The following is a 17,495-nucleotide window of genomic DNA, read 5'->3' as shown; positions in this document are numbered from 1 at the left end:
ATTTATCTTGGTAGAGTGAGATAGGGCAATTGTTGGGTGAGACTTAACTAAGTTACCTAAATTGGATTGAGAACATAGAGGCATATCCCTTGCGTTGGGGAAATAAATGAATAGTCTTGTTCACCTAACTATACAAGAGTTGCATACGATGTAATTGGTACACATTGCTTACCTAAATTATACAAGTCTTGGGCGATTAGCCAAAACTATCTCAAGATGAGGTATAATATAGATCTTGTCCCACTTGAATGTCATTGCTATTGGGTTTGAAGCTAGTAGTGTGAGTAAACTCCGGTTGTCCACATCCATGATTTGCTCCTACCAAGCTTTATAGCTCAGTGAGAGAATCATTTAATTAAATGTCTAATTAAATGATTTAAATATGCTACTTATTTCTATAGTTCTTATTATAGATCACCATGTCGTCAAACATGTCTAATACTCTCTCTCTCTGTGATCTGTCCTTGATAAGGACAAGCTCAATGGAGCTAATTTCCTGGACTAGTACAGAAACTTGACAATTTTTCTTAAGCAAGAATGAAAATTGTACGTCCTAGAGCGACCAATTCCTAAAGCACCCACCACTAATAGTACTCACGCTGATAAGGATGTTTATAAGAAGCATCAAGATGATGCATTGGATGTGCCATGATTTATGCTTGCCACCATGAACTCTAAGCTTCATAAGCAACATGAGAACATGGATGTTCACGATATGGTTGAACATTTTAGACAACTATATCAGGGGCAAGCAAGGCATGAGAGATTTGAGATATCTAAAGCTCTATTTTAATGCAAGATGTAAGAAGGAAGTCCCATAGGAACTCATGTACTAAAAGTGATTGGGTACATTGAAAACCTTGAAAGATTGGGATTTTTATTGGGCTAAGAATATAATTAGCCACTAACCTTGTTATGCAATTGTTGCTAGAAGGCTATAGTCAATTTGTCATGAATTATAACATGAATGAAATTGATAAGTCGTTGTATGAGATGTTAAGCATGTTGAGAATTGTAAAACTCAATATTAAGAAGACTAAACCTAGTCCCATATTAATGGTGCAAAAGGGCAAAGGAAAACGATAGCCCAAACTTAATGGTAAGACTCAAGCCAAAGGCAAAACTAAATATTATGCATCGAAACCTAAAGGCGCCTAAGGAAGGAACTTGCTTCCACTGTGGTGAGACTAGACATTAGAAGAGAAACTATAAACTGTATTTAGAAGAAGTTATAAAGAAGAGAAGTAAGACTTCTACAAGTTATAAAGAAGAGAAGTGAAACTTCTGCCTCAGGTATATATGTACTAGATCGTTAACAAAGGACAAAGTGGATCTACGAGTAGGCAATGATTCAAGAGTTGTTGTTATAGCTGAAGGAACATATTCCTGATCTTTACCCACTGGACTTATTTTGAAACTAAAAGAGTGTTATTATGTGCCTTCCTTAACTAAGAATGTTATTTCTATTTCTTATTAGGAAAAAAAGTTTCTCATTTATAATAAAGGATAAATATATTATTTTGTTCATTTAAATGATATATTTATTATAATGCACTTCTTATGAATGTGTTCTATATTCTAGACTTTGAAAACTCAATCTATAACATAAATATCAAACAGTTCCAATCTAATGATTTAAACCAAACATATCTCTGACATTATCACTTAGGTCACATTGAGAATTGCATATCACAACTCCATAAGGATGGACTTTTGGACTCATTTGATTTTGAATTATATGAGGTATGCGAATCTTGTCTTCAAGGCAAGATGACAAAGACACCTTTTAGTGGACATAATGAAAGAGTTAATAATTTGTTATGACTCATATATACTGATGTTTGTGGCCCTTTTAATATAGCAGCTAGAGGAGGCTATTAGTATTTCATTACTTTTTCTGATGATGCTAGTAGATATGGTTATGTGTTTCTAATGAAACACAAGTCAGAATCCTTTGAAAAGTTTAAAGAATTTAAGAATGAAGTATAAAACCAACTTGGTAAGCATATTAAGATGCTCAATTATATTGAGGTGGTGAATACTTTAGACAAGAGTTTCATGACCATCTCGTTGAGTTTGGGATCATATTTTAACTCACTCCACATGGAACACCATAATGGAATGGTGTCTCAGAGAGGAAAAAATCATACTTTATTAGATATGGTACGATCAATGATGAGTCAGATACATCTTCCTACTTCTTTCTGGAGACATGCTCTAGAGATGACTACTTTCACACTTAATTGCATTCTGTTTAAAGTTGTCATGAAGACATCATATATGATATGGACTGGGAAGAGTCCTAAGATATCTTTTATTTGGGGTTGTGAAGCTTACGTTCGACGTCAAGTCTTAGAAAAACTATGATCCAAATTTAATAAGTGTTATTTTGTAGGATATCCCAAGAAAATGAAGGGATATTACTTTTATAATCCCACACAAGGTAAAATATTTGTTGCTAGAAATGAAGTTTTTTTAGAAAGAAAGTTTATTTCTAGAATGACTAGTGGGAGTAAAGTCAATCTTGAAGAAATATAAGATACACAAATTAGCACTTAGGACTTGATGAAAATTGAGTAGGCACCATAAAATGTTCATGCATTTGTTACACCGCAAGAAGTTGTGGAGCAACAACCTGTTTGAGTAAAACAAGCTCTACGCAGATCTAACAGGGTACATTATCAACCTAAGAAATATTATTTTTTCTTATCTGACTATGATGATATAATGCTTATTGATCTCAACCAGCCTACATCCTATCAAGAACTGTAATGAGCCTAGATTCTAAGAAATGGCTAGAGGCCATGAGGTTCAAAATGGAATCCATATATATTAACCAAGTATGGACTTTGGTTGATCCACTTGAAACTATCAAACCGATTAGGTGTAAGTGGGTCTTTAAGAGAAAGACTGACATGGATGGTCATATGCATACCTATAAAGAGCGATTGATATTTAAAGGATTCAAGCTATGATGGAACCTTTTTATAGTTGCGATGCTTAATTCTATTTGATGTTGACACACCTAAGTCTGGTCAGTTTAACCAAGAGTTAATCTAAATAGGACCTAATATTTAGATATGAGTGAAGTATAATCAGGTCAAAGTTGATCAGATGACTAGCAAGGGAAGTCCTAGTTGGAGGCTAGGCAAGAATCTTGGTCAGTGAGACTGACCAAGAAGTCTTGACAGATCTAGGGCATGCACCAGGCGGAGAGTCTAGATGGGTCAGTGAACTGGGTGTCTAGTAGGTCGATGGGTTAGTGAGGACTGGACATTGAAAGGAAAGTCCTGGGAGTCAGAGGATCGGATGATAAGTAAGAAGTCCAAGCAGGTCAAGGGTGACCGGATGTTTGGTAAGTAGAAAGTCTACCGAGTGACTAGTTCTAACTAGAGGTTAGGCAAGGATAAATCCAAGTAGGTCAAGGGTGATCGGATATTTGGCAAGAGAAAATCCTAGGAAAGTATCCCTTAGGTAAGCCTAATAGGTTGGACTTATAGGGTAAGACTTAGGTAAGTCTAGTAGGTTAGAAAAACTACAGTTAGGCTTAGGTTCCCTACTTATTTATTTGGTGTATGTTAATCTTGCATGAACCAAGAGTTGAAAGCAAGACTAAGAAAGCATGATAGAAGCAAATAGAAGCAGCCAAACTATACTCGGATTCAACTCAGGTCAAACTTGGTTGAACTAGTTTTGAGCGCTCGGATCTTATTCCAAGCTCCCTGATAGTCCAAGCGCCTTAGTCTGGTTCAGGCGCTTGGATCAGGGGTATCCCTAGGTGGCTAAATTTCCTTTTAGGCATCTCGGGCTGGTCCAGGTGCCTGGACCAAGATCAAAATTAGCTTGGATAAAGATCGACAGAGACGAATCAGATTGAATTAGTCTGGGGTGTCCAAAAAGGAATCCGGGTGTCCGAAAGAGTCTTTATAAGGCCCATATGAGCAGCATCAAAGAACAATCAACTGACAACTACTCTAGTACTCTGTGGTGCTCATAAACGTGACCGAAGCCCTACTCGTGCGACCGGGGAAGTTCCAGGCAGGGTGTGTTGTGCTTAGAACTTTCAGATCAGTTCTACTAGAGTGGTTGTGTTTATTTTATCTTATTTGTTATGCTATATTCTTTTATTATTGTACTTTGACTGTAAGATAGGTTTTCCACCTCCAGAAAGAGTTTCGGAAAGGAAATTATTAGTGGATGTGTGTCTTCCGTATATAGGTCTTGGATATACTAACCCTAGGGGATTAGGAACCAAGTAAATATGTGTGTCTTGTATTTCGTATTTTTAATTCCGCTGCCAGTTTTCTTTAATAGTAAGTTGAACGAATGAATGAGATTCACCCCTTCTCTCGAATGCAATGGTCCTACATTGTCTATGATATATGTGGGTGACTCAATCAATATTGATGAACATATATGCAGATTGATAGTTTTTTTCAAACACTAATTTTTAAAATCTATTTTAGACTATTTTATTATTTCTAACCATGAATTTTTAGGCCAAGGAAATGGGGAGGGAGCCATTATTCATGGACACTTTCAATCACATATTTCAAAAAAAATACAAGACTTGGAGCAGGAAGCGAGCTAAAGCAACTAAGGTTTGGATTAATCATGGATCTTAATTTACACATAGACTATTAATAGATATTAGTTATGTACTTGCTCTTACTTTATATTATATGTGTTTCTATTATATTTAATCAATATTATATGCACTTCTAATATATTGTTATTCTAAATTTATTTTAATTTTTATCATTACAAAATAGAAGAGATATGATGAGCTAGAGCTAGTACATAGAAGTTTGGGTGCTACTGATGAAAATGATGGATCTGAGCCATATGTTGATAATGATATGAGTATATAGCTAGAGGCAAGTGGTGAACAGAAAGGGGAAGGATATTGAGAATAAGTTCTTTAAACAGAACTTGTAGAGTTGCTGGTACATCTTCCACTCCTCCAACAGTAAGGACATAAATACATAACTTGACTGAAGAAGTTAGTCATTTGAAGAGGATAATAATGCAATGGCATTAAGAAAGGAAATGAGGCAAAGAGATCAAAAAATTAACGATTTATGTCAACAACAATACTTGATCATGCAACATCTTCAGTTAAGTTTTGCTCTAAGTTAAATTTCTCTCGATTTTGGTGATGATATTGATAATAATGATGATGATGTTGGTGGTTCTTCATGAATTTATTGTGTATGAATGTTATTTATCTTAGAATAAGTATTTTTAATATTTGTTATTTAATTAAGTTTGTGAATCCTTCATTTATATATATTTTTATTAGTACTGTTAATTTATTTCAAACATGATTGATGAGGTCAAAGAAGGTGGTGAAATTTAAAAATTCATGTCAGAAGAAGTAAACCTTTACATATTTAGTTTTGTGTTAGTTTATAAGATTTTCTTTCTTTTTTAGAATGATACTTTTTGTTTCTTTATTTTTTGATGCAGGAAAAGAAGAAGTATGCAAGGAAAAAGAAGTGTCTCTCGAGGAAGAAGAGGACGATGATCTCTTTTTGTATCTTTCCCTCATTTTGAGACTATTTGAAATGGATATTTTTATTTGGATATGATGACTTGTTGAACTTGAAGAATGTTAGATTGGAATGCGGGATATTTTTGGATATGATGATTTGAGATTATTTAAGTTGGTTTGTTTTGTATTTGTATCGTTATGTGTTGTATGAATATGATATGAAAGAATTGTGTATGTATTTAAATTGGAATTGTATCATTGAGCATTTGAGACTGTTTTGTATTTATTTTGAATATTATGTAAGTTATTATGTTGTATGTATATATCTGTTGTAATGTATGAATTGGAATGGTGTACGTTGATATAAAATAAATAGGTTTGATTGTATTATTTGTATGCACTATATAATGCAAAATTGGAGAGGATATGTGGAAAGAAGTTGGGTTTTGCAAGAAAATCACTTTTGTCCCAAAATATTGTAAATCACTATGTATCGCAAATTTACAACGAAAACAGTTTCATCGCAAATTTACGATAACTACTTTTACGTTGCCAAATAGCAACAAAATTATTTTCATAGCCAATCAATGACAAAAATGGATTTCGTTAGAGATTGGCGATGAAAAGGATTTGTTATCAATTTTTAACGATTTTAGTGATGAAAAAATTATTTGTTGCGAAATTTGTGATAAAGTTTTATTTTTTCATTACAGAACTTGACGATTATTTATTCACGATAATAATTTTTTGTCGCAAAGATCATCACAAATATTTTTACAATGAATTTATTTATAAAATTCATCCCTAAATTTATCGTGAATTTATTAGTTTTTTTTGTAGTGCTATGGTGCTGAAGTGGTTGAGCTAGAAGCGGATGCACTTCTTGGGCTTCATGTTGTGTCCTTTTAAAGGTTTGGATAGATATGATAAAACATATAAATATTTATAAGATATATATATATATATATATATATATATATAGAATTTTGCTATTATGAGCGCCGGCTTCCTACGCGCCCGTGCGCGCCAACCGCCGACCTTCACGCGCTTCCGCCGTCCGTTCATCGCCGTCCGACCACCGACGACCGTCGGACCGGACCCGTTGGAATCGCGACTCGCCGGCGCACGTTCCGGCATCGGATTCCGGCCGGATGGCCGGAATCCGACCGGAATTCCGGCCGAAACAAGGGCAACAGTGCCTGGCACCCCTGTCGGCCGGAATCCGGCCGGATTCCGGCCGAATCGGGGCCGGAGACCGGGCGCGGTCGACTCGCCCGGCGCCGGCGCGTCGACCGGGGCTGGAGTCCGGCCCCGATTTGGCCGGATTCCGGCCGAAAATTCGGCCGCCAGTGTCTGGCGGCGATTTCGGCCGGAATCCGGCCGAATTCCGGCCGAATCGGGGCCGGACTCCGGCCCCGATCGACGCGCCAGCGCCGGGCGCGTCGACCGCGGCCGGATTCCGGCCCCGATTCGGCCGGAATCTGGCTGAATTCCGGCCGAATCGGGGCCGGACTCCGACACCCGCCGGACCGCCGTCGAGTTGCGGTTCCAACGGGTCCGGTCCGGCGGCAATTGGTGGTCGGACGGCGATGAACGGGCGGCGGGAAGCGGCGAAGGTCCGAGGAGAATCACTGTTCAATCGAACGGGCTACGTTTATCGCGATCGGAAGTGGACGGCCGAGATCCAGGCGCTCACAGGCGCGCACCGAACCGGCGCTCATAATAGCAATTCTGTATATATATATATATATATATATATATATATATATATATATATATACCGCCGCCGATCTGCTCGCCCCTGCTCACCTCGCGCCGCTTGCACTGCTCGCGGACCGCCGCCGAATGGTCTGCAACAAAGGAAAGATCTGAACCTTAGATTTGTTTTTTTCTTCTTCAATTACTGACAGAAATCAAGAACACGAGAAAGAGGATTAGATTTCGAAGAGAAAAAGAGGATTAAGATGGAAAGGTGAGGCCTTTCCTCCTTTTCCTCTCTCAAAACTTCTGATCGAAGTTTCAGATCGAAACTTCATATACTTGGAAAGTTTTTTCCCTCGATTATTGACAGAAAAGGATGAGATTTCATTTCACAGAGAAGAAGAGGATTCAGATACAAAGACGACGAGGCGCTTCCTCCTCCGCTCCCAAAAGATCAAAACTTCATGTACATTTTGTAGGCTATGGTTGCTAGGGGAGACCTTGGAGCTGAACTCCCTATTGAAGAAGTTCCTCTGTTGCAGGTACTGGTTGTCCGTTAATGGCTAAAATCCATAACAAAAAATGTCCATTTGATGTTTACTTTTTATTAGTCTACAATGCTCTGCTGCATATGTTTGCACCCTCCTGTGCTTGATATGATTTGATCATGCTATTGAATGAATGAAGACAAATGTTGATCTTCTTTTTCTTTTTGAATCCAAGAGATATCCATGTGTTTGTGTTGAATTCTTATTTGTGCAGGAAGAGATTATAAGAATTTGCCGGAGCATGGGAAAGCTGTTATTGTAGCAACAAACATGCTTGAAAGCATGATTGTCCATCCAACACCAACATATGCTGAGGTCTCAGACATTGCCATTGCAGTCTGTGAGGGTTCTGATGCAATAATGCTTTCCGGAGAAACTGCTCAATGACTCCTTTTACCTTCATTGTTTGTGGAATTTGTAACCCTTTTAAGGCATGAACTAATATCAGATAATAGATGATGGTATTATAATGTAAGATAATTGATGGTGTTGAAGGTATTATGATGTAAGATAGCTCATGAAGCTTGTGATATACTTCTCTCTGTTACTTAAAGGGATCAATTTTGAACTCCCCCTGTATTTATTCCAATACTGCATGTCGCATGTTCATACTGCTTCATAAGTGTAAAACAATAGTAGTTGTATAATCAAAATGCAATTAACGTTCTGATGTTATGCTTCATATTCAAGGGAAAAATTGAACTCCATGAATCTCCTTCTGTATATGGCTCCTATAGCAGTGATTTTAATACTTCCTGCAACAATTATAATGGAGAAGAATGTGATCAACGTATCACTGGAACTTGCTAGAGAGGACACCAAGTTTATCTTATACCTCCTGTTCAACTCTTCTTTGGCATATTATGTGAACTTGACCAATTTCTTGATCACAAAATATACCAGTGCTTGACTCTCCAGGTATGTTCCATTGGTGCAATTGTTCTTAATGTCAAGTTTTAATTGAGAAAGTCAGTTAGATTGAAAAACAACTTCAAGATTCAAGGAAAAACAACTGGGAAAGCAAAGAAAGAAGTGAAAAGGAGAATAAAGAATCTTGGCAATGTGCCTTTAGATCCAACTTCCAAGTGTACATTCAGGTAATATAATAATGTTATCAATCTATTATAATAACCCAGTATTGTCAACTTCCAAGTATACATCCAGTATTTTTAGAGATACACCAGTTTAGTGTGAACAACATCATATAATATAATGATGCTCTACATGTACAAATGTCGTATTCAAAACAAAACGACTGCACATGTCAAGTATTCAGAACCTATTATAATAATGAGAGCCCTGAATTGTAAAAGTTATCTGGAAACCCTTATTCTCTAAGAATTGCCACACTATAGTACATAGATTTCACAAAAGTAAAGTTTGGAATTCTCTAAGGAAAAAATGTTGTGCTTGCGACTAGAATTCTGTGTTTCCTCATAATCACAACTTTGTAGACTATTTCTGGATCAAAGCATGAAGATTGTGCTTCCTCAAGTGGTTTTCTGGCTTCATTCTGTTCATTGTTATCTTGTAACTGAGGGTTGAGATGTGCAGCAGTGAAGCCATGGAGTTCACCTTCATTTGACACATTCTTCTACTCTTGTGAAGGCATCTCTGAACAAATCAATGGCCCAATCTTTGACATCATCCTGCAATCAAATTAGAATTGTGCGACCTTTTTAAAGATGAATTTGCAATGATATATCTGTTAAGTAAAGACAAAAAAATAGCATTCAAATTGTTCTGCTGCCACTTTGCTCGAGCAAAATGAACAGGAGTATTATATACATAACTATTCGATCTGAACTAAGAGTGAGTTTGAATTTATTAGAAAATTATCACACTGTACCGAACTGACAAGATTGGACAATTTTCAAACCGAAAGGAAAGGAAAGGAAAATGAAACATTCAAGCTTCCAAACTAAACATACACATGTACACACATATATAATGAAAGATTCATCATATTCCATTCTATACAGTTGGAGCCATCATTGCAATTGATTCAGTTCTTAAAGGTAAATGCTTACTATCCAAGTACAGTTATAAATCAGATCATGATCAAGTGCTTCTTGAATTGTCTTATGTCTTTTAATTTGTGTTACGCCCACAACTATATATTATATAAATCAAATTCTTTTTTATACATCCATAAAAAATTGAAAATACTTTTAAGCGAAGTTTTAGTGAAAATAATAGTAAAATATCTGTAGTTTATGATTTATGATAAATAATGAACCGAACAAATCGATAATAATAAGAGAACATAATCAACTAACTCAAATATATACAGCTTATATATGGTCACAAAAATCTTGTGGATGTCAAAATTGTAACCAATAATTTTGTCTAGATTGAAAACTGAAACAAACTTTTTCAGTTTGGATTGATTTAAGTAATCAGTTTTGAATTATAAATACACACCCTTATACTCTGAACTAAGGGACATGGGTAATTATTTTGGAGATAAACTGAATCAATAAACAAAGCAAACTATAGATAGAAGGTCATACCAACTTTACTGGCTCTCCTGTTCTGATGCGTGCATTTGGACGAGCAAACTTGGATTCAAACGGAGTTCTGGGTCGTACCTCCTGGATTGCATCCCACTCTTCACGAGAAAGCATTCTAAATTTTCCTTGTTCAGGAGGTGCATTTTTCATTTTACGCTCCAATCTTTCTTGAGAGGTGGCATCATGCTCCTGCAGTGATTATACATATTATTAACTACAAATATCTTACTAATAAATGAAAGAACAATTAACAGACAACAACAATTAGTAAATCATAATTCTAAAAAAGCAACATACTTGGCTAGGAAATGCTAGAAACCTTGGCAAATGTAGATTCGATTCCTTTATGGCCCCGAATACAACTGAAATAATGGTTTCTAAAAGACACTGTAAAAAGCACAATAGCTCAACTAAAAATTAGACTATCTTGCCAAACCCTTAAGTTCCACATCTCCTCTATCACACGATTCATGATAATCCAATTGGATGGGGAAGATAATAGTGTATGATTCGTCTCTCTTCGATCTCGATCACACGGCCCCATCCTTAAAAATCTCGTCTTTGAATCTGAATCCTCTTCCTCCTGTTCTTGTTTTCTCTCAATGATCGAAGAGAAAAATCTCGTCTTTGATCTTTTGGGAGTGGAGGAGGAAGCGCCTCGTCGTCTTTGTATCTGAATCCTCTTCTTCTCTGTGAAATGAAATCTCATCCTTTTTCTGTCAAATCGAGGGAAAATCTTTCCAAGTATATGAAGTTTCGATCTGAAACTTCGATCAGAAGTTTTGAGAGAGGAAAAGGAGGAAAGGCCTCACCTTTCCATCTTAATCCTCTTTTTCTCTTCGAAATCTGATCCTCTTTATCGTGTTCTCGAGGCGAGCAGGGGCAAGCAGATCGGTGGCGGTCCGCGAGCAGTGCAAGCGGGCGCGAGGGGATAAGAGAGCAGGGCGACCAGATCGGCGGCGGTGCAAAGGGGATCGCGGGCGGCGAAGGGAGAAGAGGGGAGGGGAGAATCGCGGGTTAGGGTTTGGAGGAAGAGGTCGCTAGCCGTGGAGGAGGAGGATTCGAGCGAGGGGAGGAATGGCGAGCCGTGGAGGGCGGCGGCCAGGGATCGCGGGCGGTGGCGAGAGGAGAAGAGAGCAGGGTCGCGAGGAAGGAATCGCGGCGGGTTAGGGCTTGGAGGAAAGAATCGGGTTTGGAGGAAGAAGCGCGGAGACGACGAGGTTCTTTTCTTTCCACGCGAGCGCGGTCGGTCCCAGCCACGTGGAGGCCACGTCGATGTCGCCTACGGGACGCCCAGCAACCGACGCCCAGCAGAACAGAACTGTATATATATATATATATATATATATATATATATATATATATATATATATATATATATATATATATATATATATATATTCACTCTTAAGATGAAGATTGTAATTAAGGTTATAATGGAAGCCAAATTATTTAAGAATAATGTCCTAGCTATGAGTTAGGAGAAACATAATATTTTTGGACAGCCTTGTCCACAAAGTTTTTCAAGAAAAAAAAAAGTAGAAAACAAAAACTTAAGACACAAAAATTGGTGGAGACAACAAAAAAGAATAAACAAAATAAAATAAAAACTTGTAAGCTTCTTTAATTAAGTTATCGATGAATACAATCCAAGGCATGGAAAAAAAAACTTTAGAGAACCCTTGTGGATGAATTTATAAATGATATAAAAGGTTACTGTGCTAAGACTAGGAGAATCTCATAATAGCAGTAACATGACTGATTTCATTCCAAACAGATCACCTCAACCACCTTATATACAAAGAACAAGGACAAAGCAAAATCCATGGATAGGGGTCACTAAGATTAAATTAAATTGCCACCAACTCACTACAAATTAACTAACACTTAGCCCAGGATCATTAGACTGACTACATTCTCACTAGCTGTGAATATATTATGATCATCTTCAAGATTTCAAGGAAAATAATTAAAATACAAGTTCTTATATTTTCCCCTAAAGAAAAAAAAACTTTTTGAATGAGGCTTGCACACTGGTGATATGTGTACATTAGGTGTAAATTTAGTATTCTGAAGGCACAAGTATCAGATTGCATATGGTGGATCAAAGAGTGAAAGAGCTAATCATATTGTTCATCATAGGGGAAGGGGTAAAGCTGTTGCTATCTAGTTTAGCTAGATAATTAATCCCTTAAAACATATGTAATTGGGCCCATTGAGTTATTAAGGTGGCAGTCTCAGTTCTAGCTTAGCATTGATAGTCTTTTAAGAGATGCATCTACAACAGAGAATCTTTCATTTGTTATCAGTGGTCGACAGCTATCCTATTCACAATAATTCTCCTAATTATAAACTACTTTGCAGCTGCCGGTGGTGAGGTTTACAACTTGAATCTCATTGCATAAACCTAAAAAATAAAATAGTAGAAAACATATCAATACCCAATTACGGTTGGATGCAGAAAAAACAAACTAGAAAAAATTTAAAGCATGTGCAATGGAATTTCTTGCTCAGCTGTCACTCCTGAGAGGAACTACAATGTTTGTTTTAAATCCTTTTGATCTTCTTCTAAGTCAGATTACAAGTAATTAATCAAACTGATCCCATGGACAGAGGAATTTAACAGTCCCCTTTCTGGCAACAAAAGACGAAAGTGATGTAAATATACTGGGCAGGTGCATTGTGCTTGCCATCTGCTCAACGTTGGTCTCTCACATGAACAGGCAACAAATAACACTACCAAAATGCCAACCACATGCCGAAACCCAACATGGGGCCTGGCTTGCAATTCATGTTGCACACCCAAAGTTTCATTGCCTGATGCCTGTACTCCCAGTTACCTAAGAATGTCTCACTGCCCTAAAATATAAGGGCACCGATTACGCCCCCCACATGGTGACACCACACTTGTAACTGATACAGAGTGACGCCCACTCACTCACATATTAATGAGTCACTGTGACTTATAGCAGACACAAAATTTTAAATTTGTGTCATCCAGCTCTCTGCGGCAAATCTGGTCATTATATATATATATATATATATATATATATATATACTGTAGAGGCGTAGGGGCCGGACCGGGGTAGCAGCCTGCATAGAAGAAGAAGAATAAGAGGTGGTCCTTTGAAACGAGGGCCAAGACAAGCGCAATCTAAGGTCGTCCTGTTGGGTCCTCTGCTGCCTACATCATGCAGTCACCCATTCCCCTCTCTTGGGATGGCTGCAACTACAATTCTTTATTCCACTGATTTGTATTCAGTCCCCTCCTTTAAAATGTTTCATTGCAATGATAATAGTACAGGGCCTATATAGAGAGTATGGAGGCCAATATAATAAGACCTTTTCTTCGACCTTGTTGTATAATTTAGTCACCCTACCTTGGAACGATCCTATATGTGGATATATAGAGACCCAACTGAAGCCCACAGTTCATCCATCAACGCAATCTCTTCCTTCCTCTTCCTCTTCGTTCTGCTTCTACTTATCTCTTTCTACTAATTGCTGAGATAACAAAGAGATCATGCCGAAGCTGTTCGGATTTGATGTCGTATCCAAGGAGGAAGAGGCCGGGCCGGGCTCCGACTCCTCGTCGTCGACGACGACGGAGGCCCCCGGCGGCGAGGGGAGGAAGTACGAGTGCCAGTACTGCTGCCGGGAGTTCGCCAACTCGCAGGCGCTGGGCGGCCACCAGAACGCGCACAAGAAGGAGCGACAGAAGCAGAAGCGCGCCGCCCAGATGCAGCACTACCACCACCTCCACGGCGGCGGCACCCTCTTCCCCCGAAACCCCATCGTGTCGGCCTTCACGCCGCCGCCACACCTCTTCCCTGAGTGCCCGCCAGCCGCTCCCGGCCCTACATCGGGTTGGGTCTACTTCTACCCTGACGCGTTAACGGCGCCGGCGCCACCCTTCAACGGTTGCGTGTTTCCCTCGTCCACCGCCTCTGCCCGGTTCCCGGCGGTTACGCCCACATACAACTATCCCACCGGCGCCAGCTACGGCCACGGCGAGACCTCCTTCGAAAGGTTCACCATTTCCGGCCAGAGCAAGACTGCGAGAGCGGAGGAGGCGTTAGAGTTGGATCTCCAACTCAGCCTGGCTTCCTCCGGGTTCTGACTCGCCGTGTGCCGTCTGCCTCTGCTAAATCTGTTTTTTTTTTTTAAATGATAACGATGAACGCGCCGCGCAAGATCAGCGACGGTCATGGCGCTAGTAGCCCATGTAAATTTCTTAATTTTCACCTTTTAGTTCTAATCTTTTTGCATCTAATTCCTGTTTGTGATCAGCCCACGGCGATGACACTTCGATTTCGCCAAGAAAGCAGTGTGGAGGATTGTATTCAATAATTAAACAAAACACATACACGAAACTCTGATCGTAAATCAAGAAGGAATATGTAAAAGTTATGGTGCAACACGTGGATGCCACAGTGTTTGTTGCTACGTTTCGGAAGCTGGTTGGCCACCGTTTAATTTCTCCGGTGTTTGATGCGGAAACACTGATCTAAACTCCCATGAACATCCCGGCAACTCGCAGTGCATGAAGAGTGATTGGTTGATACGACGGCAGTCACCCAGCAAATCCATATAAAAATAGAAGCAGCAAGTACGTACAGGAGGGTAGCTTTAACTTTTATCTGTAACAGAGAAATATGTAAATAAAAACTCCATGTCTTAAACTAATCCTTGGCCGTATAATCTTCAGCACGATGAGTTAGTCAACAAGTGAATTGCAGACCGGCGATGCATAGATCCTTTTAAGATCCGCATCGAATATAAGTTTACGTTTATGATATCCACCATCGCTAACTCTCCCTCAGTCCACAGCTTGATCAGAATATATAGCAACACATCTAAATCTTACATTCTTAAGAGTAATTCGCATCAAGGCTTTTGTTTTTATCTTAAAAAAAGTATACTACATCATTCTTAAGATAAATTGAAAAACTAATTGGTTAAGATAAGAAGGATATTGCTCGATTTCATCAAAATTCGAACCCTTGAATCCTAAACCCTAAAATCAAGATTTTTGTTTTCAATTCTGCACCTTGCTTAGAGGATTATAAATGGATCCAAAAAATCAAAAAGGCGTTTTTATTATTGTCAAAAAGATTATGCTATCAAAAATGACATTTTTCCCTAAATATCTTTTTCAGGTTGGTCCAATAGTTATAACCTGACCCAACCAATCGATACATTGACCATAATTTGTTACAAAATGCAAATCTAATCAAGCACGGAAGAAAAAAAAAAAGTTGCCCATCAACTTGATCAACTGACCAAAACCGTTTGCGCATCCAAATAGTTGTGAGAATCCATGTATATGTAATTAGAATTTTTTTTTGCTAGACAGTTTGACGTGTGAAATTTGTAAGTGCACGACTATGATCAAGTAATAAATTATTAGACTGTAAATCAAAGCTAGCCAGAATCATGAAGTAGATTATCTAAATCAATCGAGATTGAGAAAATCTAATGAGAAAGAAAATGAATTAAGAAAATTAGAAGAGTTCGTGGGAAAGCCAATTTGAGAAAGTAATTCTAGGATTTTGATTTAGCCACGATGATCATTGACACATTAAAAGTTATTCACTATTGTACCTCTGTGTTTAGTAATAATGAAGATGGTCTATCTTGAGGTACCAAATATAAGCTTTTGGAACTATACTAGTGTGCCTACCCAAATGCGGCACCTACTTTTAAAGTAACCTTGACTTCTTTCTGACGGAAGCTCCTATCATGATGCCCTACGACCCTCTAAGAGTTATTCCTTCTTTTGTGATATTGAATTGGGGTAAACTTGTTAAGCTCTATAATAGTTAATGGTACCCTCATGAAATTTTAAACTACTTTCGTGAACAACCCATCAAGTCTCGAACTTTAGGGGTCAGAGAATTGAATTCATCTTTCGATCCTTCCCCTTCCCCGTATCTCATGAGATATGAAAACACATGCTAGTATCGTAGTCATATATGCATACTAAAGTCGAATCATAAACCAATACATTATTGGTGCAAGGAGTATTAGTCTATCCCTAAAGTTTCGATGTTTGATAATACACCTAGGTCTAGTGCGTTTGACTAAGGGTTGATTTAAACAGGACCTAATATTTAGATATAATGAAGTCTAGTCAGGTCAGTTTGACCAAAAGACTAGTAAAAAGTCCTAGTCAAGTTAACCGGGCAAAGAGAAGTCCTAATTGGAGGCTAGGCAGAAGAAGTCTTAGTTAGAGGTTAGGTAGAGGAAATCCTAGTTGGAGGTTGGGCAAGAAAGACTTGGTGAGTGAAGCTGGGCAGGAAGTCCTGGTAAGTGAAGTTGGGCAAGAAAATCCTAACTGGAGGTTAGGCAAAGGAAAGTCCAAACAGGTCAAGGGGTGATCGGATGTTTGACAGGTGGGAAGTCTACCAATGGCAGTGACTAGTCCTAACTAGAAGTTAGGCACGGGTAAGTCTAGTAGGTTAGACCTATAGGGTAAGGCTTAGGTAAGCTTAGTAGGTCAGACAAACTACAGGTAAGGCTTAGGTTGCTTGCGTGTTTGTATGCAAGAACTAAGAGTTGGAAGAAGATTGAAGAAGCATAAGAGAAGCAAGCAAAAGCAGCCAAATTAAGCTCGGGATCTCAAGTCAAACTTGAGTTGACTAGATTTGGGTGTTCGGGTATTACTCCAAGCACCCAAATGGTCCAAGTGCTCAGAGTAAGAAGAATCGGCCTAATAGACCGACGAAATTAGATCAGGATAAGATCGGTTCGGGGAGCCTAGAAAGGGATCTGGGCATCTAGAAGCTTCTATATAAGGAGCCTCAATGTGTCACACCAAGACAATGTTGGGTTGCAAGGGTGCAAACATAGTCCCACATCTAAAGTACATGGAAAAGATCATAGGGTTAAAAGAATGAAAAGTATCTCCATTGGTATGAGGCCTTTTGGGGAAAGCCCAAGAACAAAGTCATGAGGGCTTAGGCCCAAAGTGAACAATATCATACCATTGTGGAGATATTTTGATTCCATCGATTTTAACAAGTGGTATCAGAGCGAGACCGCTCTTCACCGGACTAACCGCCGGATGAGCCATGATTCAGATCTAACCATGTGGTTTGAACCTTAAACAAAGGAAGTGGGTGCTCCCGTGTATGAATTAAGAGGACCAGACACCAGGTGAGAAGTCCTAGTAAGTCGGGTGGACCGATGGGCAAAAAGTCCTAGTTGCGACTAGGTGGGAAGTCCTAGTAGGTCGGG

The 17,495-nt window shown here is 38.8% G+C and overlaps 1 protein-coding gene across 1 annotated transcript; it reads left to right on the top strand.

Moving 5' to 3' along the window:
• The first annotated feature begins 13,779 nt into the window (after window positions 1-13,779).
• Window positions 13,780-14,376, top strand: LOC141844719 (zinc finger protein GIS3-like). Its single transcript, XM_074732713.1, has one exon. It carries the CDS (start codon window positions 13,780-13,782, stop codon window positions 14,374-14,376), a length of 597 nt encoding a protein of 198 aa, XP_074588814.1.
• The last annotated feature ends 3,119 nt before the right edge of the window (window positions 14,377-17,495 follow it).

The sequence above is a fragment of the Curcuma longa genome, chromosome 14 (assembly GCF_044706935.1).
Source record: "Curcuma longa cultivar G26 ecotype Majalengka, Jawa Barat chromosome 14, ITB_CL_G26_1.1, whole genome shotgun sequence".
NCBI lineage: Eukaryota > Viridiplantae > Streptophyta > Magnoliopsida > Zingiberales > Zingiberaceae > Curcuma > Curcuma longa.
This window is presented reverse-complemented; position numbering and strand designations above follow the sequence as displayed.